Source organism: Arvicola amphibius, chromosome 12, assembly GCF_903992535.2.
Source record: "Arvicola amphibius chromosome 12, mArvAmp1.2, whole genome shotgun sequence".
Lineage (NCBI taxonomy): Eukaryota > Metazoa > Chordata > Mammalia > Rodentia > Cricetidae > Arvicola > Arvicola amphibius.
Window position 1 is genome coordinate 145370146 of NC_052058.2, and position 24699 is coordinate 145394844.

General features: G+C 40.2%; 1 protein-coding gene across 1 annotated transcript in view; it reads right to left on the reverse strand.

The window, feature by feature from the left end:
* Positions 1-24699, reverse strand: part of Chd2 (chromodomain helicase DNA binding protein 2) — a 115249-nt gene that overhangs the window by 67679 nt on the left and 22871 nt on the right. Inside the window, 15 exon segments of the mRNA XM_042054056.1 lie at positions 119-335; positions 3685-3782; positions 3784-3813; positions 6334-6512; positions 6676-6720; positions 8389-8489; positions 9185-9410; positions 10082-10210; positions 11567-11577; positions 11720-11787; positions 11790-11828; positions 11830-11863; positions 14211-14318; positions 20841-20902; positions 22436-22522. Coding sequence (XP_041909990.1) covers positions 119-335; positions 3685-3782; positions 3784-3813; positions 6334-6512; positions 6676-6720; positions 8389-8489; positions 9185-9410; positions 10082-10210; positions 11567-11577; positions 11720-11787; positions 11790-11828; positions 11830-11863; positions 14211-14318; positions 20841-20902; positions 22436-22522 — 1434 coding nt within the window.

Below are 24699 nucleotides of genomic sequence, written 5' to 3' on the forward strand. Positions count from 1 at the left end.
TGCCCAGCATGTATGAATAATTTTACTCAGAGTTTACTAATATACATCTATAAAATATTTTCAATTCTAAAATACATTTTTAACACACATGCTATTTCAACTCCTTTTGCTTACACACCGTATTTCTGCTCATCAGGTCGCCTATGTAAACCACCACGTTAATCTCTGGGGCCCAGATTTCGAACTCCCTTTGCCATGAAGTGAGGGTGGATAAGGGGACGACTATAAGAAAAGGTCCATAGAGCTGGTGCTGGTGGAACAGGTAGGAGAGAAATGATATGGTCTGATGGTCCTTTCCTAGGCCCATTTCATCAGCAAGGATTACACTGTTATTTCTGCAGTAAGAAAAAAAAAAAAAACACAAACAAATTATTAGTTCATGAGAAAACAGTATGTGCACCAATTACACACTTGACAATATCAGCAGAGAAAGGCATCAGAGTGACCCTTCAAGGAATTTCTCTTCACCTTCATTTTTAATGACTTAAACATCCTAAATAAGGAAGACAGTAGAAGACAGGAACAACAGATTCAGGCAATCTATCGGGAAGATATTCAAGATTCAGATTACACAAGGCTCCTCTAATTGTTTCTATCTTACATGTAGGCTTTCGAATTATATTGTCTACATAGGCTATTCCTCCTAACAGTGAAGACAGGTTCTATCATAGATACATACAAGTATGTAGCCTTTGGTTCATCAACATACAAACCAAGGAAACTGGCTTTCACCATGCTGCTTATTCCAAGAGTCATGGTGCCTCTGCTCACATTATCTCCCCTTTCCACTTGTGTTCCACTTGACTGTCCAATACCACATCTACTATTTTATACACCTGCTTGATGCATAGAAAAAGGACCATTGTTTGAATGAGCCCAGGGCCTTGTATGCTCTAGGCAAAGGGAACTGTTTTAAATATGTCCCAGTCTAGACTTCTGGGGCTCATTCTGGACCTACTGTGTGTTATTTTTGCACATACTAGAGACTATTCAAGAAAGAGTGCAGGATTCTGAGGGGTTTGAGTCCCACTGTGTTGTTCAGGTGATCTGGAAGTTGCACTCTTCCTTCCTCTAACCTTGAAAGAGCTAGTAGGAAAGGTAGTACATCTAGCCTTTGAAGACTGATCAAGTACTCATGGGCAGTCTAACAGACACTGGACCTGAAATGGGCTGGATTCCACATTGTTTGTCTTTAATTGTAACAGCATGTAAAAAGAAAACTAGATGAAGAAAATGAGCAAGGTTAGGAAAGTATGCTTGGGAAACAAAAAGTAGTCAGGAAAGCTAGAAATAAATGTATGGTACAGTCTGTAAACATTTCTGCAAGGGCTCTTTCTCAAGGGGCCAATGAGATAGCTCAAAGAGTAAGGGACTTGCCACAGAGCCTAACTACCCAAGCTCAGTCCCAGAACCCACATATTAGGGAAGACAGGATTCCTTCATGTCAGACATGCAAATATATATACATACATATGAGGTACACATGCAATATAAGCAAACTTATAAAAGATCATCCTTATTTAGCTGAGGTTCTGGATTTCCCCCAAGCATCAGAGCTGTGGGGTCTGCTAAGGAGCCTCATAGCTCTGAATTGCTTGTTGTTTATGGCTTTATGCTGTTTCAGGGTACTGCAGTTCATGTGGGGTCCTTCCCTAATCAGAATACATATATAAACCCAATCCCAGTGCCATCAACTCAGCTTAATCTCTAAGTGGCTTACTCTCCTGTGCTCTGCTTGCATCTTTATCTTAGTAGGGGACTACATTTCCCTGCAGAAACCAGCTCTCTTTTCTGCTTGCAAAGCCTGAGGAGGGAAATAAAGGTGCTAACAGTCCCTCTGGAGGGATCTGCCCCAGCCTAGTTTAGGAAGGCCTACTGGTATTCTTCCTTCCTGCTTTTTTTCTGACATCTGGAAGATTTAACTGTAGCTGCTCATCAGTCAAACATCAGTACACACCTGGTTTGAAAGAAGCAGCAGCATGAGGTACAGCCAAAGGGGTAAGTGCTGACAGTTAGAAGCTGTTCAGGAGCTGTGAGCTGGTGGTCTTTGCATTCTTGTTCCGGTGCCTGGAGAAGGAAGCTGCTACCACCACCCCCTCAAGCAGTCCAGTCCTTGTTCCTTTTGCTACGCTCATGCTACTGTGACTGTATTTCAACCTAAGTCTTTCTGTCCCAAATGAACTGATGGTATGTATTGTATGTATGTATGTGTGTGTGCGTGTGTGTGTATACTTCACTAGTGAACCAGTGAACTGAAGAAAAAATAAAAGTTAATGTCTAGCTAAAAGAACCAAGAACAAGGCATTTAATTTGCCAAGACTGCAGACAGATTTCTGAGTTTTCGGCAAAACTGGTCTACATAGTGAGTCCTAGGGCAAGTCAGAGCCACAATGAGACTCTTTTAAAACAAACAAACAAACAAAAAAAAAAACCCACCTGCAAAAATTATACAACTCTGGAGAAAGGTCATGGTATCCTGGCTCCTAAGAACCCTCAATTGTAGAATAAAAGGCTAGCTCATATAACCTCTTTAGTTACATCTAAGTTCATATTGATCCCTAAAAAGAATAGGACTTATTATCTTCTGAAATGAAAATTGTTTTTTTAAAGTATATGCTCTATAATTTCATACACATAATATTCTTTGCTCAATCCCTCCATTTTCCTCTTATCCCACCCTCCTCCACCAACCAAGCCCCTTTTTTCGCAAGTCTCTTACCTACTTTCATATCTGTTTATTTGTGTCTATATGACTGCCACTGCATTTAATTAGGTTTGCCTGCATGAGTATGAGTGGGGGTTAAAGAAAATCTTTTGTAAGCAGCTAAAATGGTTGTGACCCACTTTCTCATACCAACTGAAGCTCAAATACTGGATTTTCTTCAGTCTTAAACACTACATTCAATTGAAAGATAAGTTTTGGAAGTGGTTCACCTGGGAAATCATTATTATAAATGTGTTTGTAACTAGAAATCATCGCCTGTAAGAAAAATGAAGACACAAGCCAGGCATGGCAGCACACACCTTTAATCCCAGACTTGGGAGGCAGAGGCAGGTGGATCTCTGTGAGTTCAAGGCCAGCCTGGTCTACAAAGTGAGTTCCAGAATAGCCAGAGCTGTTACAGAGAGAAACTCTGTCTCAGGGAGAAAAAAAAAGAAGATACAAAGAAAGGGTGGGGATGGAGAGATAGCTCAGTGATTCAAAGCACTGGCTGCTCTTCCAGAGAACCTGATTCAATTCCCAGCACCCACAAGGCAGCCCACAACCATCGGTAACTCCAGTTCCAGGATACTGATGCCCTCTACTGGCCTTTATGGGTACTAGGCACACAAGTGGTACACAGACATACATACAGGAAAACATTTGTGTGTGGTGTGTGTGTGTGTGTGTGTTGGTGCGCGCGGCGCGCCGTGTGCGCACGCGCGCGTGCATGTGTGTGTATGCCTCTGGGTGTTCTTGTGTGTGTGTGCTTTTGTGTGTGTAAAAATTTCTTTTAAAAAGGTATGCGTAGAAGAATCTGTCATTGACACTAAGGAAGCTCTCACATGCACATCACATAATGAAGAGGAATCACGTTATATCTTGAATCACTTAAATTCTCAAATGCCTAAGTGGTCCCCACAACTTAGGATGAAAATAAGCCAAACACGGTGGAGAACAATCTAGCCATATCTTCTACCTACTTGCACCAGGAGTGAGCAAAGCCAGTTTGAGACCCTCTAGCTGATAATCCACGGAGCTCCAGATTCTCCCCTCCTAAGTATGCTGGCTGCTTCTTTAAAAGCTACAAATCGTGGTCTTTGCTTTAGTGCCTGAAAAACAAAAATTAACAAAACCTACGTCTTAGAAACATTTCCCCCTGCTCTTAAATTACAATGTTAGCCATATTTTATGTACTCTATGCCAAAAAAAGCTTAATTTCAGATATGAATGGTTACCCCACCCTACCCCCCATCCCAGTACTCTCTGTTCTCAGAGTTCATCCTAAAGTCAAGTATTTTTAAATAACTTGCTCTTTTCTGATATAAAGTTATGAGCATAAATTAGCTCCGTATTTTCTCATCCTTTACTGTGTGGCACACACTTAACACTCTGGAAAGTCTGTCATTGAGAGATGTTGAACAAGCAATCCTACAAATACTGTAACTGGGAACTCTGAGGTTCAGCCCTCTTACATTGAGTCCCAACCTTGTGAGTCCTAGTTTTCAGAAGGAAAAGTTGCCTCTTTCCACAGCTGGGGGTTTGAAAACTTGCATTCTACTAAGGCCAAGTCTACTGCTTACATAAAACGCAGATTCTGTAGTCAAATCAGTTTGGGGCACAAACGAAGCATTCAAACTTATGCAAGTTTCTCTACTCAGGACTTTCAAAGTCTACACATGTATAGCTATAAGATAAATTCCTATAAGATAAACTCCTTTATCTGCTGTGGGAATTACACCGTAACTGTGTGGTATTAGTACATTCAATTCCCCTATGCAAGGGGACAGTGGACACAGTCTGGCTCCTCATGCTCACCTTCTACACTAGCCATTTGTCTCCTCCTGACAAACACAACCGTCCCATGCCTCGGCTAATTGGCCCTCCATGCAGTCTTCAATTACTGACTTCTCTAACATTACTCGACGGATCTTCTGGCTCTAGTCTCCTACTCACTGTCATTATCTGAAGCCTTCAAATAAAACGCTGATCACAACCTGGCCCTTTACAGTGCAAGGACTCAAAAACTGTAGGACAGTCACACCTCCATCAACACAGTCAGGATGCGTGCTGTGAAGGAAATGTACCTGGCAATACCTTCGGATCCACGAGTTTTCTACTACAAAATTCTTTTGTGCCCTTCATGGAAAGTCAATCCTGAGGTCTTTTGCTCTTTTTAAATTAACACTGTTTTTCATAGACTTATTTTATTATTGTATTGTGTATATGAGTGTTTTACCTGAATGTAAGTATATACACCACATGTGTGCATGGTACCTGAGGTGGTCAGAAGAGGGTGTTGGATCCCTGAGACTGGAGTTACAGATGGTTGTAAGCCACCATGTGGGTACTGGGAATTGAAGCCCAGTATTCCGCAAGAGCAACAACTGCTCTTAACTACTTAGCCAACTCTCCAGGCTCCAGAGCCCTTTCTTGTATGCTATTAAGCACCAATCCACTTTTCAGAGCAGAGGCAAAGTAAGCACTGGCTGCTTTCCTCTGAAAACCTCTTCACTGCCCACAAGACCCGAGGCCTCCACCTCCGCTCTGTTCGGACCACGGCTTCTCCACCACACACACATGCTGGTCTTCACAGACAGGGGACTGATGTTATCAACATGAACTTCACCTTCTATAAGGCAGTCCCAGGAACCAAGCATACTTCTAGATCTCAACAAATTTCAAAAACACAGAAAGACTGGTACAACCAATCTGACAATAAAAAGCCTATACTTTTCTTATTTAATATTCAGAGACATCTTTCCTGTTTGTTTTAAAGTGACTATTTTCAAAAATTTCTAATAATATATCTAACTCTATAAAGTAGCAAATTATAGAAACCAGCAAAGTTATTATAAACAGATACTCTTTCTAAAAAACATGAGTGTGTTTTTAAAATTTTCTAAAAAAATGATACACTACTGTGCAGCACATGCGTGCAGGACCCTTCGGGGTCAGAAGATGGCACTGCGTCTCCTGGGATTGGAGTCACAGGCAGCTGTGAGCCACACCCAGGTCTTCTCCAGCCCCTAATCCTCTCCTTTAGCTTTCTTTTTACTTTGCACCAAGCAAAGTATATTCCAGTATGGCCCTGAGCTCACTCCAAGGCCAAGGATGACCTTGAATTTCTGACCCCTCTGTCTCTACCTCCAGAACCCCAGGATTATAGGCATGCACAATAAAACCCAGTTTTGTGTAATGTTAGGCAATCAAACCCAAAGGCTGCACACATGCCAGGTACAGTCTGCTAACTGAGCTATACCCCCACTCCATGCAGTAATCATTTGTATTTAATGTTACGCTTAAATCATCATTCATTCTTGCTTTGCTTCTATATACCTACATAACTAAACCTTTGGTTATAATACCTTCCCACAAATACATACATACATACATACACACACACATAAAATTAAAATAAATATATAAATCAGAGGCATGTGCCACCACACTCAGCATATATATATTCCAACACTCAGGTTGCAGAAGCAGATTGATCTCTGTGTGTTCCAGGCCAACCTGATCTACACAGTTAGTTCCAGGACAGCGAGGGCAAAATAAGAGACTCTGTCTCAAAAAAACAAAATATAAAACTATAAAAAATAAAAACACAAAAGCCAACAATGGCCAACCTTGCACTCTCTTGTTGGAATGGTTTTGGAGTTGTTACGGCTGTGGAAGCTGTCGATACAATTCTGGAATTTCTTTCCGATCAAGGCTTCATCTTCCCAGCTACACTCTGAGTAAGGCAGTCCCATCCATTTGCAGAGATATTCAGGCTCGTTTGAAGGCGCTGGCTTCCGACTATGAGCTATAACATGAATAAAAAAACTATCAGATAATATCAAATTAAAAGAAGTGATATTCTTTTTAAATATATAACTAATAAAGACCATGTGGCAAAACTATAAATCTGCAAATCACGATGTGCTCATAAATATTGAATATTTACTAAATATAAGACTGTTACTCACCTGGAAAATCTGTTTGGCCCAATGTAGATTTACTTGTCTTCACAGCTAAACAAATATAAAATAAGACAGAAAAGTTACAAATATACCAAGAAAGAAGAAGAAACAGATTTTACAAGTAAGGAAATGAAAAGATGGCTCAGGGGTTAGGAGCACTGGCTGCTCTCCAAAAGGACCCAGATTCAATCCCCAGGTCACAAGTTCTGTTACTCCAGTCTCAGGGGGTCGGAGGCCTTCTCTTCTCACCTCCTCAGGAGCAAAGCATGAACATTATGCACAGGTATACATGCAGGCAAAACATATACATATAAATAACTTAATTAAAAAAGCTTTTACAAGTTAAGAATGTGTGCTCATTCTCCATGGTTTAAAGGAAGCCTGTTCTAACCTGGGTGTCAGACTATCATCCTAGTTCTCTGCTATTTATCTTTTCAAATTTTTAAGTATAAGGTTCAAATAAATAGAAGACCTTTTCTGGGTCAGTAATACCACCAAACAAACCACAGCAATGCGTGATGGAAAACAAATTCCATGGTCACCATCAGTGAATGTCTGAAAGACTTTCTGTGCATCGTTTCCTAAGGCAAGCGTGCTGGGCTCTGGAGAGCTGTAAATGCCATGTGTTGTCAGTGTGTCTATCACTGACAAAAAGGGCATTTGAGGCACAGACTTTGTACAGTCAATACGACGACATACTACTTCACAGAATGATCTCCTCATTTAGAGGTGCAATAAAGCAACTGGGAAAAGGCTTAACTAGAAGCTTGTAGTCTTACAGGTTCATTCTCCACAAGTTTTTTGTTTGTTTTGGTTTGGTTTGGGTTTTTTTGTTTTTGTTTTTGTTTTTCAAGACAGGGTTTCTCTGTGTTGCTTTGGAGCCATCTCCACAAGTTTTAAAAATGATGTAATTCCCAAAACAAAGAACTTTTAGTTGAAAGAGTAAAACTGGTTCTGTTACTTTTTAAGATAGGCACCACTGAATCTACACTCCAAACCACCTCTCCTTCTCTCCTGAAGCCCTCAAGCAGACCTGTTCTGCCAACAATTACTTCCTGTTGCCATTTCACTGAAGCCAGCCAGCGCTACTCCCAATTCAAGGATCAAATCCGAGACTAGTATTCCATGTCAATCACCTACTTCTACTGCAGCAATCCCTCTTAGCGCACCTCTTATCATTGCCTACTCCTTCTCTGTCTCTAGAAAACATGCTAGAATGTTCTCAGACTTTCTCTTCTCACAATGTGTTCTCTCTGTCTCTCTCTGTGTGTCTGTCTGTCTGTCTGTCTCAGTACATTTCAAAATTTCAGTACTACATATACATTGACAATACCAAAATATACCTCCAAGTCACCACATGAATACATGCTGGAGTCCACAAATAATACTTGTCTCTTAGATAACAAAGTTACCAACCAAAGCATTTGATTTCAAATCCAAAAATCAGTTCTCCCTTGATCTTTCCATTTCAGGGGGTGGTACCTATACTGTCTTAGGAAATCTTGCAAACCAAGCATCCCCGACACTTCCGTCTTTCATCCCCCACACCCAAATCCACAAGCAAAAATAATTCTCCCTTCAAAATAAATAAATATAAGCCTTTGTTTAGTCTCAAAAAGTAAACCTATAAAATGCATCTTATAAATTTATAGAACCCTAAAGCCTAGGTCATTCTCTCCAAGTTTATAACGTGGCTAAAATGAGTTTCCAAGAACTTACCTATTACTCTTTCTACTATTTGATACTGTTTATTCAACTCTGAGGCCAGCTCCTGTTGGCAATTGAAATATTCAACATCTTCTGGAGAAACTTTCCCTAACCTAGACAGAAGACCAAAAAACAAGCATATACCAGTTAGAGCTTGGAGATCTATACATATGTATCAGAGCAAACCTTCTAAGTACAAATGTAAACTTAGGTGTCTCTTTAGTACTCTTCAATAGTAACAAATCAGAGATGTTTAAATGAGACCAAAAAAGGGGGAGGAAAAAAAAACCTTTACATCATTTCTACAAACTGTATTACAACCTAGAATAATTTCAAGTGTATTAAAACCCAGAGGGCTCTAGACTATTAACTTTCACATATAAGCCACCCCAGCCTAATCAAACGAAAGTAACAACATGTTTTGAGATTGGCTCTACATCCAGGTGCCTAAATTCAAGTCACTGCACCTGCAGTCACTTCTCCCATCTACAAAACAGTTAACGAAACAAACAAAAATCTCACAATTTTATTGTCAAGATCAAACAACATACTTAGGAAAGGAAATGTGGCAAGTGCTCCATGAGCCAGCTGTTCTTGTTAAATTTGAGAGTTTAGTAACCACACATGAAAGCATCCACTGTCGCCATGTCACAATTTCAGAAACAGAACCGTAGAATGTTCAGCATTCCTTGATTAAATGATCAAGGCAAAATCTGAAATCCTAGAGAGCACTGCTCTTCACACAATTAAAAACCTCCCTTCCCGTACAGACTGAAAACACCACCTGAATCCGCAGCAGGAAGCATACCATTGTTTGATTTCATCCTCTTTCTTCTTGAAGTTCTCCAGTTTTTTCAGGCCCTTCACTTTCTGCTGCTGTAAGGACTCTTCGCTCTCCCATGTGCTGTGGATGTAAGACCAGCCCTTCCACTTGATCAGGTACTGGATTTCACCTTCCTCCCTCTCAGGCTCGAAGGCCTCACTAGGATCTCCATTAGCTTCAACAGCATACACAGTAGTAGATGCCCCCGTGGCTGCAAAAGGATTTGCAGTTTTAGGTCAACTTTAAAGGAAATGTAAGAAACCAGGCAAAAAAAGATTCCCTCTTAAGGAACTGCCAATAAGAATCTCTCCTTGAATAAACTGAATGCCTCTGACTTACAGTATGTGATCAACTTATTGTTCAATTACAATTATTACAGTAAGTCAACTTGCAACACAGGATGGGTCCAGTAATTTTAAATATCCTGAAAATGCTACTGTTTACCTTAAAGCATTCGCAAACTTGCAGGTAAAAGCAGGCAAATCTGTGTAAACACCTTTAAAAAATCAAACAGCAGCATACTTTCCTTTTCAGTATGACTACCCGCAAAAGGCAGACCTCTTCCTCTGAGAACAGAGTAAGAAATCCAAACCTTCCTCGCCTCTCCTTATTCACCTCCCCAAAGCTAAAGTTAACTGCCTTACCCTCAAATAAACCAGATTGGGAGCGTGGGGGGTTGTGGTTAGGGTTAGCAGCACCAAGGCCTGATTCAGCTGCCAGCACTGCGTACAGTGGTAATGGTGTACACGTCTGTAATCCCAGAACTTGGGAGGTAGAGGCAGGGGGGTCATTGTTGAGTATATGGAAAACTGGAAGCCAGTCAAGGCTACCAGAGACCCTGTGTCAAAATCCAGAGAACAATTTGCTCCCCAAGACACAAACCTCCTGTCTTTCCCAGTCTTTGAATCCTAAGACCTTTTCAATAGTTTCACAACTGGTTATCTTGCTGTTCATCAATTCCTTCTCCAGTCATTTCAATGAGATCATCTGAATCAGTCTCAAAGTCATCATCTCTTGTAACTGTGTGAGAAATAATGCTGAATGAGCAGGAGACTGTACCTTCAGAATTAAACATCTCGACAGACATCACTGGAGTACATAAGAGCCACACTCTAGGTTTCGCCACAAGTTACTCACAGATTTTTCCATCCAGTCGAACAGGCTCAAAACCTCCCTCGTCCCATTTCAATCACCTGACACAAGTCCACAAATAAAGAGTAGCTCATGCTACACATATGAGCAAGATACAGGAATCTACAAGGATACCCTTTTTTAGTACCACGTAATATCTAAATTATGATGAAGAAAGTTCATAAGGAAAGAAAAAAAAATTGCTATTATTTCGACAAAAGAAAAAATTCTAAAGATTAAATGTTTCAATCATGCAATTTTATCTCCCAATAACAAAAAAATGATTTAATTTGACCCAAACAGTTGAGAATGTTCAAAACTCATACTTCGGAATTATAAAATATAAAATGTATTTGGCCATGATAATCCCAGAACTTCGGGAGACTGAGCCAGAGAGGTGATTTGAGGCTGGTCTGAGTTATACAGTAAATTCAGGATAGCCTTGACTACATAGTAAGTTTCAGGCTAGCCTATGTTCCATCAAAAATATAAAAGAAAAGAAAACAAAATAAAGCCTAACAAGTAAAACATACCTAAGCAGTAAATACAAAGGGGGCACAGTTAAGTAGTATTGGCTAGTATAAGCAAAGTGCTGGATTTAATCTCCAACACAACAAATGATAATAGGAAAACATAAAGACACAAGATAACACAGTAAGAAAATGAGCTATGCTAGACACCAGCACATTAAGTCTAGCCCTACATTTAACTATCAATTGGAAACATCCAACAAGGAATTAATATCTCTAGTGCTTGGCTTCACATTGCTAAGTAGGACCAAAAGAAAGATGCATTTGTTCTCAAAGTAACGTACTTCACATTCTCTAGATTAAACAAGAAACATATCTGAATATATTTTTATTTGATCAATTAATGCCTTATATCCTGCAATATAATAATAATTATTATTATTATACCCAAATATCATAGATACAGTAAGACTGAGGAGTGATTCAGGAGTGAAAGCACCGGCATACATTGTTCTGATAGCCACCAGGACAGGACGTGACCTCAGTTGGGGCAGTGTCAAATAGAGCTGCTGTTACTCTCCTTCTCCACTGGGCTCAACACCAGTTCTCTCAGAGATGGCTAGACTCTGCAAAACCACTTTATCACAGAGGCTTATGTCCTTTTTTTGTTTTTTGAAACAAGGCCTCACTGTGTATCTCTGGCCTTTCTGAAACAAGTTACGGAGACCAGACTGGCCTCAACTCACAGAGATCCACCTGCCTCTGCCCTCCCGAGTGCTGGGATGAAAGGCTTGTGCCACTGTGTCCTGTTCGGCTGATTTTCTTACCTGTCTATCACATTATCTAAGACGTGAAGTCAAGGTCTAAACAGCAATTCATTACCATCACGTCAACAAAGACCTTCCAGGCCACAACTGACCTCACATTTTTAGCAGCTCGTCGCCGAGTCTGCCTTTTGGGAGCTTCATCGTCGTCGTCAATCGTCATCAAGAAGACTCTTGCTTTTTCCGCTTTCCACGCTGAGTCTTATGGCTGCTTTTTAACCTGAGGTTTAGGCACTGTTCTAAATGAACAGAGAAAGAAAACAAGCAAAGCTTTACTCTGTCACTTTTTTTTTTTTTTTTTTTTTTTGGTTTTTCGAGACAGGGTTTCCCTGTGTTTCTAGAGCCTGTCCTGGAGCTAGCTCTTGTAGACCAGGCTGGCCTCGACTCAGAGATCCGCCTGCCTCTGCCTCCCGAGTGCTGGGATTAAAGGCGTGCGCCACCACCGCCCGGCTTACTCTGTCACTTGGTGGCTATTTCAAACCTACATACTGGCTTTTCCCAGAGCAGTGGCACACACAAAGAATTCACTAAAGGGGGCCAGGCATGGTTTCAGACTGCAGTCTCCAGCACTCACCAGGTGACAGCAGGAGGATTGGGAGTTCAAAGTAAACCTCCACCACAGGACACTCTCGGAAAACCAAGGGGGACAGGATAACGTACAATCACATAAATGTGTCTCTCCTGCCTACCTAATGAACCCTAAAAAATAATCAGTAAATAATGCACAAAAATCAAGTGTGGCATTTCAATCTTGAGAGCTTAAACTCGGGAAGACAAGACTCAAGCTTTCCATGATGAGGTAAGGACAGGCACTAGCCCAGGAGTTGACAATTTTTTCTGCAAATGGCGAGGGAGAAAATATTTTAGACTTTTTTTGGCCTAGGCATAAAACTGGGCCTTTGTATAAGTACTTATGCAAACAGAAGACATATATTCCTCACAACATTTTTACTGTCAAAATTCAAAACAGAGATAAAGAATGTTTTGGTGATATGATTAATAAGAATAGAATTATTCTAGAGAGAATGATTCATATAACTAGGATTCAAATTTAGTACTATTACCATACTATAAGTGATAAATGTTCATCAACAAAAACTGTTATGAGCCTTCAAGCTATTAAGAAATTGTTGGTTGTGATTTGACCCCATCCTACTCACTACTGAAAGAAGGTATATTCTGTGACTGTGGAGGTGGCTCAGTCTGTAAACTGTTTGTCACACAAGCATAATGACCTGTTCAATCCTCACACACACGCATGGTGGCATGCATTTGTAATCCCAGCAGCTGGGAGGTCGTGACAGTAGGACCCTTGGGGCTAGGCTGGTCAGCCAGGCTAAACTCATCACTAAGCCCAGGTCCCAGTGAGAGATCCTCTTAAAAATCAAGGTGGACAGCTAAGTAACAACACCCAAAGGTGAACTCTGGCCTACCAACACACACACACACACACACACACACACACACACCAAATAAATAAATAAGTAAATAAATAAATAAATAAATGAGGTTAAATTTAAGGCTAGTCTGAAAGGCCAGAACTACACAGTAAGACCTTTTCTCAAAAAACAAAAAAGAATATAAGCCTGTGTACTAAAGCTGCTTTCAGAGTCTAGTCATCCTTGAGAAAAACTGGTGTTGAGACCAGTGGAGAAGAGTAACAGCAGCTCATTTGACACTGACTTAACCGAGGTCACGTCCTGTCCCGGTGGCTGTCAGAACAATGGACAGTGGTGCTTTCACTCCTGAATCGCTTCAAGCCGCACAGCGAATCTCTTCTGCCCAGAACTGATATCTGTTATCAGCTGCCATGCTTCACCAAAAGCTACTACAGCCTGCTGTCTTCTCAACCTCTGCCCATCTCTATACAATCAGGAGCTCTGCTGAATGCTATGGACATTATATTAAAAGAGCAATAAGCATAAATATGCTTTGGACCAGCCAAAAGAATATTTTCATCTTAAGAATTAGTTCTCACCAAGCATGGCGGCACATGCCTTGAATCCCACACTCAGGAGGCAGAGGCAGGAGGATCTCTATGAATTTGATGGCACCAAGATCTACATAGTGAGTACCAAGACAGTCAAAACTAAATGAAGAAACTCTGTCTCAAAAAGCCAAAAAAAATAAATACAACAAGCAAAGAATCAATTCTTAAAAAAAAGAATTTATAACCTGACCATACAAAAAGGGGAGGTTTTTGGTTTTCGTTGTTAATGTTTTAAAGCAGAAGATATGGTTGTATATGCCATGCCCTAAATAGAATGATCAGAGTCCATGACACACATATATAAAAATGCAATGAGCAAATCCATTACTATTTACAATTAATATATACTAACAATAAAATAATTTAGTTTAAACCCCAGGGAAAAAGTATCTCCAGTCAGAACCGCATCTATGCAAATACTCAAAAGGGATCTCAGTAGTTCAGTCACTTGGTCACTTGGTAAAGATACAGGCTGGCACAAAGAAAACCAGATATCCAAATTCTACAATAGGACAATCTGTATTGATTAGGGCTCTGGCTTCCAGTGTAACCCAGGGAGCTGAGCTAGAAGCAGACTGGGCAGGCTGGCAGCACACCTTCTGGGCACAGGCCTCCTAGCTTTTCCTTTCTTTAGTTCCGGTTCACTCTCTGCACTGGTGCCTTGTTCATGTTCATCTTCTGAGGGGTCCTGCTTCCATTTTTCTCTGTGATCAAAAAAGCAAAACAAATTTTTCCTTTAAGAATTCATAAGCTAAATCATCTCAAAAATTAATTCTAAACTTATTATCTGAAACACAGAACATATGTATTTTAGATATTATATTTTATATTTTTGTTTTTTGTTACTCTTTCTGAGTTACATACCATCTATTCCTAGTTTAACTCTGGTAACATATAAATGGAGAATATGGGTATAATATTCAAACCACCTTTTCTAGGGTAGAAAAATTCTGATACCCATTCTATTTTGTTCACCACCGTCTGAATCCCAAAGATTCCCAAGCTTTAACAAACATCAGAACTAGCAAAAGAGCTTGCTTCTTACTCAAAAGCTGTCAATCAAGACAGCTCGGAATTCTAATACTCACACATGATGCTGATATTGAGTAGAAATGTATTTGAAAACATTACAAGAACGAATTTTGCTGGACTAGGCAAGTACTCTCCCACAAAGCTCCACCTGCAGACTATATGAAATGTTTTAAATTTTAGAACATATTTAAGGAAACAATCCCTAAATAAATTTTCAGTGCTGAACCTGCCACCCAACTACACAATTTAAAACTGTTTTGTTTCTAAGACCTAGTTTTGAATTATTAGAGAAGGGAAGTGTTCTTTTGTTTCTCAAGATCTTACAAGGTTTGAAAGAGTCATAACCTACAGGTGTCCTTCTATTTCCAAAAGCTTTAATCTCTTAACCACAACACCACAGGGACCTAACTCATTTCTCACCTGTAGTGAACAAAGTATGTAATAGCTACTAGGCATGAAAGACCTAGGAAAAAAACACGACAGGCACAAGCTTGAGGTTCCCCTGTAAACAAAACAATTAACACTGTACCCATGGGTTCCCTTAACAGAGGTCATAACAAAGATGCTTGATACAGAACTGCCACGTCAAATTAATATTCATCATAGGACAAGTCAAGTAAAACAGTGCTGGACTGCTCCAAAAAGGGGTTGATCTGTAGATTCCTGAGGCCCTTCCTAATAGCTGCAAGAGTTACTAATTAGTTACTACAACAACTTCAGCTCCACCTGAACTAGTTGAAGCTTGGGGAGGAGAATCAACCCTTTCATGAAATGGCAATCTAACACTTTCATGTACATTAGTCAGATTCACGTTGACTCCTTGCACAGAGATGGATACAAAAGCTGATAAATAAAAATGGCCTTGGTTAAATAATGAAATTAACTAAGAACGAGCCCTAATCAGTTTTTGAGACACCATGTTGAGTACTTTTGGAGAGAGACTATATAGTAAGCCCTGTTTCTGGTTTCTATCTGTCTATATTTAAAGCAAAACGTCCCCCAAGTGGTGGTGATGCAAACCTTTAATCCTAGCAGTTGGGAGGCAGAGACAGGTGGATCTCTGCAAGTTTGAGAACAGTCTGATCTACAGAACCAATTACAAGACAGCTAGGGCAGTTACACAGAAAAACCCTATCTCCAAACCTCCCCTGACCAAAAAAGACTTTCTTGTATCTACCTGTACTCTGGTTTCTAGCTTGTTCTGCTTACTCAAGGTCTAGAATAATAAAATTTTGCGAAAAAATTCAAAGAAGCCAGACACAACAGTGTACTCAAGACAGGAGCAATGACGAGTTCAAAACCAATCTTGGCTACAAGAGAAACCCTGTCTCAAAAAACAACAAAAGGAATCTAAGTTATAGAAGTTGATTGCCAAGAAGATGGAAGAAAACGTGACTCCTACACTCAGAAAACTGGGCTGTGAGTCAGCAGTAGACCTAGGGCTCTGAAAAAGTCATTTACCATCCAAAGTCATGCTGCAAAACCTGGACTCCCAGGAACAAGTCTCAAAAACATGGACATTTAAGGAACAGGGGAAAGTATATCAATGAGGAAAATCCAGAGTCAAATAATCTGACCTAGGGCTATCAATGAAGCCCACTAGACCTAGAGCATCACTAGGGCTAACAGTGAGGGGCCACTAGAGCCAGGGCTATCAATGAGGTCCACTAGACCTAGAGCTATCAGTGAGGCCCACTAGAGCTAGGGAATCACTAGGGCTACCAGTGAAGGCCACCATAGCCAGGGCTAACAGTGAGGCTCACTAGATAGAGCTAGGGCATCACCAGAGTTATCAACGAGGCCCACTACAGCTAGGGCATCACTAGGGTTATCACTAAGGCTCACTAGAGCTAGGACTATCAATGAGGCACCTGACAAAGGATAGAGCAAACTAAAAAGAGAAAGTGTATGTTGAGGCCAGAGTATCCCAGTCAAATTAAAAAGTTATATACAACCAAGAGAGCTTGGGCTCTTCCAGAATAGGAATGTAAAAGGAAAAAACCGACCAAATCAACTGGTCTAAAGCCTAGGGAGATGCTCTTCCTTGAAGAAGACTAAGTCCACAGCAAGCCTCACACCTATCATTCTCAATCATAATCCATACAAGACCCTTAAAGACTGTTGGGAGCTATAGATCCCTTGCTCCCTTGATTTTCTTTGCCTGCTGGAGTGAACTGAGCAAAACAACTTGTTTTCCTCTGCTTTGAGCAGGCTCCAGCTGCTCTGAGCACAAGACCCTGATGGCAGGCTGGTGAGTCTGCAGCTGAAAGATCCGAGAGCTGGGGCGTGGCCAGAGTCCTACATAAACTTCCTGTGAGCACAATAAACTTGGCACTCTGGTATCAAAAGTGACCCATGTCTCTTTCTCTCTGTTTGTGTGTCTTTGTATGTTTTTTAAGTTCCCGGCTCGCGTACAGACTTGTAGCAGCACGGGAGTTATAGGAATAATACCATATAGCACATAGTACAGGACCATTTCGGGGTTTTACAAAAGACCTAGGAAAAATTACAGTCAAGCTCATACATTCCAGAATATATACACAAACAGAGGGGCAGGTGTTTGAAATTGGGCACATTATGTTTTAATTTTCAAGAACAAGAAAAAAGAAAAATATTTATTTGTTTTCGTTTCTTTTTTCTGAAACAGGAGCTCACTATACACCTCTGCCTGCCCTGGAACTCAGTAGACAAGGCTGGCCTTGAGCTCACCAAGACACACCTACAACTTTCAGCCTCTGCCTCACAAGAACTGGGATTACAGGTGTTTGCCAGCATGCCCCACAAGGAGAAAGAAGCAATGGAGATTAAGCGAAAATGAACATCAACTTCCTGACCTCACACACATACAGGTCTTAAGACAAGTAAAATTGCTCATTTCTTATGGAAAGTCAACTAAAAGTGCCTTTTCAAAGGAGACTCCCCAGTCACCCCTACTCTGTAGATCCCACTGCAATAAAGAGGCAAGAACTTGGACCTGGCTCAGAAGTTAAGAGAACTGGCTGCTCCTCCAAAGGACCTAAGTTTGGATCCTATCACCACATGGAGGCTCACAACCATCCATAACTCCAGTTCCAGGGGAGGCACACACTCTTCTCTGAACTCTAGGAGCAGTAGGTATACATAGGTGCGAATATTTACTTGCAGACAAAACACCAGTACACATAAAATAAATACATGTAAGAGAAAAAGAGAGCCAAGAATTTGATTAAAAACTATTTCACCTAACAAAAGAAACACCAACAAAATTTTTCCCAAATCTGAAGGATTGTGGAAAAAAAACTACCAAATATAGCTAATGAGACTCCAAAGTAATGTAAACAAACAAGCAGTTCAAATACTAATCAGCTGGGAACATCGACTTTCATTATCACAAAAGAGAGGCTGTGGAACATAGACAAGTGACTCCCATCTAAGCAGGCAGTAAGCAAAAGCCACTTTTAGAGATAATGGGCCTGGATATTGGTGCAAGGGCTATACTGAACATGCTAAGTGCCAAAGAGAATTCCTTTTTCTTCTTAAAAAACACAGGAGAAGAAGAAACTGGCTTCTAGATAGCATATATCCCCAAGCCAGAATACTTTCACCAACAATTCCAATCTCAGACAATTAATGACTCAGTTTCATTTTGACATAAATCCGTGACAGATTCCCAATTCAAAACATTGAAAATGAATACATTACTCTCTCCCCTCCCTCCCTCCCCCCCCCCTCTCTCTCTCTGAAATTCACATCCCCACACATAGATTCCATTACACTTGTTATTAGCTCAGAGTGCCAGTCATATGCAAAGTGTGATGCCTTCCCATAATGTGATCAAGGAGGACATTTCAGAAAACATCCCACAAAGCATTAAACAGGAAGAAAACAACAACCAAAAAAAAGCAGAAGAATCCCCCACACAACTCATGAGACTGAAGCACAAGGAAAACCTAAGCCATCCCTGCTTAGAGCTTGCAGTCTCCAAGTCAGCATGTAAAACACAATAGAAATTGGGTGTATTCAGGCAAGACAATATTAAATACTGCTCTACAAAGTTCTTTAAAATATACATATGATGTAACCACTTCTATTCATTGCTGAGCAGGCAGAATTTGTATTAATATTTTAGAAATTGGTTTAAGAAATTCAAATTTGCCCAATAATTAGACAGCATGTAACTGCAGACCTGAGTGGAAAATATTCCTGAACTGGTATACAAGGTTTTGGACATCTACATTTTTCAAGAAGGATCTACAGAATTCACACAGTTAAAGGGGCAGTATACCATGGAGATGGAAAGGGCTGTTACTTAAAAATCTTACCATGTTTTCACTACACAGAATTTTTCTTAAAAATATTTATTTTATTATGTAAACAATATTCTGTCTGTGTGTATGCCTGCAAGCCAGAAGAGGGCACCAGACCTCTTTACAGATGGTTGTGAGCCACCATGTGGTTGCTAGGAATTGAACTCAGGACCTTTGAAAGAGCAGGCAATGCTCTTAACCTCTGAGCCATCTCTCCAGCCCCTACCCAGAATTTTTTTAACTAGAAATAATGAACAGCTAGGTAAAGTAGGAATCACTTGTAATCCTGGAACTTGGAAATGAGACCTTTGTCTCAAAAAGTAAATAAAGACAACAATGAGCAGCAGGAGGTGCCACCTTCCTGTAATCTCATCATCAGACTAAAGCGAGTGGATCACTGTAAATCTGAGGCTAGCCTGGGCAATAAAACAAGATTTGCCTCAAAAATAATAAAAATTAAAAACAAAAATACCTATCCTGAAGTTAGGTTTGTGGCACACACATGTAATCTCAACAGGGAAGCAGAGTCAGGAAAATCTGCCACAGTTCAAGGCAAGGTCTACAAAGTGAATTCTAGGCAAGGCATATGATTCAGGCAAAAATGAGATTCTATCTTTAAAAAATTTTTAAAGAGGGGGCTGGAGAGATGGCTCAGAGGTTAAGAGCACTGACTGCTCTTCCAGAGGTCCTGAGTTCAATTCCCAGCAACCACATGGTGGCTCACAGCCACCTATAATGAGATCTGGTGCCCTCTTCTGGCATGCAAGCATACATGGAAGGAATGTTGTTGTATACATAATAAATAAATAAATCTTTAAAAAAAATTTTTAAAGAAAAAATATGAACTATTACATATAAATAAAAGGGTTATATATGGTGGTATGCACCTGTAATTCCAGGATTTGGAAAAGAAAAGCATAAAAATAACGAGCTCAAAGTCTTCCTCAGCTACACAATAAGGCCAAGGTCGAACTAGGGTACTTGAGATCCTGTGTGAAAATAAACAAGCCAGTGAGATGGCTCAGCAGACAGCTTCTCCTCCAAGCATGGTAACCTGTCTTCCGTCTCCCAAGCCCACATCATACTCCCACATGATAACCTGTCTTCCGTCTCCCAAGCCCACATCATACTCCCACATGATAACCTGTCTTCCATCTCCCAAGCCCACATCATACTCCCACATGATAACCTGTTTTCCGTCTCCCAAGCCCACATCATACTCCCACATGGTAACTTGTCTTCCATCTCCCAAGCCCACATCATACTCCCAACAAGCTGTTCTCTGACCTCCACAAGTACACTCACATACATATACATACAAAAAAAATTTTAATTTAATTATAAGAAAAAACTTAATTTCCAAATTGAATGAGTATAAAACTAAGGGTTAAATTCAATGGTAGAGTGCTTGCCTATAGCATGTGTGATGCCCTAAGTTCAATCTCTAGTGCTAACCAAAAAAAAAGAAAATAATAATAAATAACAATAATGAACAAAGTATAATCTGTTATAAAATATTTTAACTCTAAGCTCAAGAATTAAAATCTTCTGGTCTATAAACTATAATCTTAGAATTCTACTGAAACAGTACATATTTCATAACAAATACGTGTTCAAGCAATATAAACCTTATCACGTCAACATGAGAAGTGGCCAGTTTAAATCTGGTCCTTACTTACTAAATATGCCAACATCTACTTTGCTATTTATGTTTACTTTCAAGAAAAAAATTAACTGAGTTAACTTAAGCTGAAGCTATATGGAATGCTTCTATGTTAAACTGAGACTCCTGGCAGGGCAGTAACCCAAACCAAGAGATCTGGGATAGACAGAACAAAAAGATTGTCCTAGAAATGTAGACATGCTCACAACTATCAGATGCCATCATCTCCCCCATGAAAGACTTACTGTTTTTTCAGCTGCCTCTGGCCTCTTCTTTTTGGACTCCCGCTCTCAGACCCGCTACTTGCCTTCAATGTGTGAGGGGGGAAATGATTACAGACTTTAGTTCACAGTGAGACTTTAGACAGGATGAAACCTAAGCACTTGCTAGGTGGAGCCCACTCTTTCGCTTTGAAAAAAATCAATGTCACTTTCTTTCTCAAGGCTATACTTAGCTCAGACACCCAGAGCAGTAACATCAAATACAACTTTCTACACATAAATGTTTTATAACTATAATGTCCAACACAGTGAGCCATCAGCCCCGTGTGAACTCAGCACTTAAAATGTGCCTACTAGGGCTGAGGAATAAATTCTAAATATAATTTTTAAAAGCCACATGTGTTGGCAGTAACTGTATAGGATGCCGCAGATCTAAAACAACGTATAAAATACCAATTTAGTGAGTGCACCTTAACGGCACCGCCACTGACATATCCACTTTATACTTGATGAAAGAGCATCTGAATCATGATAAAGAGCTAACAGCACTAGGCCAAAGACTCTGAGACCGCTTCTTCCCTCAAATGAAGCAAAATGGCACTCCCTCTAAGACTGACAGCCTGGGGTCCTACTGAGTATATATATACTGATGTATGAACCAGGAAGGGCAGACAAATGTGACCGTGACTGGACACAAGGACGAAGGCTCAGTGGACCAAGACACTATGGGAAAGGGAAGCACAGACACACCAGCTCAGAAGTCACTCAGAACTCAAACCGCAAATACATGCAGGTGTTGGCATGAATCTGATTTTCAGAGAACATTTGCTGAAAACCCATACCTAACTTCCCAACATTTGGCTATCAATCACATAACTTCCACTGGAAGAATGTTACATAGCTTTAAAAAAAAATAGAACAATCCTCCTATGGCAGAAAGGGGACATTTCACTGAGGCAAGAGTATCCCTTCGGAATCTCCCTGCAAACCTAATACACAGAGGTTTCACCAAACAATGACACAATCTGAGAAACACAAAGCAAGTCCGATTTGAAGGATGTGTGAACCCAAATATTACTGGCTTTAAAAATCACCAGTGTAGGCACCTTAGATGATGCAGTTACATGATGGGGGCTTGCTAATAAGAACGCTCAAGCACCAAGACTCTGCCCCATCACTAAAAAATAGAAAATAAAGTACTCCATCTCTCATAATTAGACCAGAAAATGAGTAAGAAAAACAAAAGACATTAAACACTCCTCTTTCCTTTCTCTGGAGTAAATCCCAAATCATTTCCATGTTCCAGTTGTTCAGCAACTAAACAAAACATTTGGTATCTAAAGTTAACTAGCCACAATCGGTTACACTCTGAGAAATTTAACTTTAAATCAACTTTAAATTAAGTCACACCATGCAATAGAGGAACAAAGCATTAACTATTATGTGTTGGTAAGTGTTAACTTCTTGCCCCACTCTCTGTTCATACAAAGGCCCCAACAGATTCACTTTTAGCTACCTCACTTGAAAGTTAGTCTTTTCAATAGTAATAAACACAAGTCAAGTAATAATGAGGTAAGATAGGGAACCAAAACACATCCCCTCCAATCATTTTTTCTTACCTCTTCCTTAATATTAAATCGTGATGGTTCTTGTCTGCTTCGGTTTGATCGCCTAACCCCATAAACATCAGGATATTCTTCCCACATCTGCAAAATTTAATAGACTGCACATGAATCATTTCCTTAACTACATTGCTATTATCATTATTAGAATCAAACATAATCATGTCACTAAATGTCCAAAGAATTGTTTTGCTAGTTTTGAGAGAAGCGAACCAATATCCTTCAAAAAAACAGGCATTAAAAAAGTTTAACAATGCCTTCATGCTATTCAAAGTGTTGAGCACTGCTTACTGTCACTAAACTAAAATATCCAGTTCCTTCCACAAAATACAAATTACTGAAGAATTCTGAAATTTCCTGATGCTTGCAGTTTCAATTATAAACAACAAATAAAAACAAAAACGCAAGCAGAAGAGCCCAGAGAATCTAATCAAACAAGGCAGCACTCCTGCTGCAAGTTCTCCAGATGAGAACCAGCGCCATCGCTCCCTAGCCCTCCTGCTTCAATCCCTAGTAATTAGCCCTCTGGCTTCCAGACTTTTCCTAACAATTTTCAGCAATTTGGAAAGGCAACCTTCAAGGAGGTGCATGCCTTTCTTTAATCCAAGTACTCAGGAAGCAGAGACACGCAGATCACTGTACTTTCAAAGACAGCCTGGTCTACGCAGTGAGTCCAGGACAGCCAGGATGGCATGCTGAGATACTAACAAGGAAAATAAAAAGTAGAAAACTGCCCTTAAAAAGCCAAAACTGATCAAAGATTAAACAACAACAACAAAAAAGTCACTAGGCAAAGGAGGACAGTATTAACCAGTGACAAAAAAAAAAAAAAAGCTATAGTAAGCTGAAAAACAAGGAATAAACTGAAAAAAAGCAAACAAGTTAAAATAGCCCAGGAATAGGCTATTAGAACTAAAATCCAACACAATTGCAGGATTAGGACTCAATGTTGTTAGATTCCCTAAAATGGGCTTTAGCTTTACCCAAATTTTAAAGGACAAAAGACCCAACCAGGGCTGGAGAGATGGCTCAGAGGTTAAGAGCGCTGCCTGCTCTTCCAAAGGTCCTGAGTTCAATTCCCAGCAACCACATGGTGGCTCACAACCATCTGTAATGAGGTCTGGTGCCCTCTTCTGGCCTTCAGGCATACATGCAGAGAGAATATTGTATACATAATAAATAAAAAAAAAAAAAAAAGACCCAACCATGAATTAGAAGCGATCAAGAGGGAGGAAAGTAAAGCCCAGCACACAGGAGCAGCCGGGAGAGAACAAGTGAGAGACGTGTGCACTAGCCTTTCTGCCCACACCCACACCTAGTCCTTCACGGCCTCTGCTACACAGGAGAAATTATCTGTATGACCCCGCAGAGAACTTCACAGCGCCTATTTTAACTGAATGGATAAATCGCGCTAATACGGCTACACCAACCAGCCAGTCTTAGCGCTCGCAGTCTCTGCCTGGGCATGTTGGCTCCAGGGCTGTAGCTGTGCTCCAAGTCATACTACTGCACTACTTACACCACACAGCAGCTTGTATTATTTGTCCTTTAGAGGCTACCTAATTCCGCTCTTCCAAAAGAAGAGCTGACGTGCGAACTCACTCACTACTGCGGGCCCTTACACAGGTAATAAAACTTTCCTCCTGTGAGGGGAAGGTGGGGGAAGCTAGACTGTAAACAGGATGTATATATGTATACAAAGCAGTATTTTTGGAATTTCTCATTTATGGTAATTCCTCTATTAGGTTCAGTTACATGGAATTATGTATTTTTACCTTTTTAGTACTGATCACCTTAACCACTAAAAAACTACCTGATATTTGCAATATTATCTTAAAATATTAGGCACATTTGTATATGTATATATTATGTATATATGTATGTATTTTTCTGGTAAAATTGGAATATACAAATCCAATCTCAGTAATGCTTTCTCAAGCCAGGAATAGTGCAAAGAACTGCCTGGAAGTCCAGCTCAGTAGACTGGACGCCCTCTTTTGGCCTCTTCAAGGATTAGCACACAGACACCCACTTAAAAAAAAAAAAAAAAAAAAAAAAAAGCTGGGAGCAGGGGGTGGGTTGTTGTGCCTGCCTTTAATTGCAGGTGGATCTCTGTGAGTTCGGGGCCAGCCTGGGCTACATAATAAGATCCTGTCAGCAAACAAAATAGAAAAACCTACTAAGTGTTTCTAAGCCTGGCCATCTGCTGGCCACTAAAAGTCAAACACCATTACACGGCAACTTTCCTGACAACTGAAATA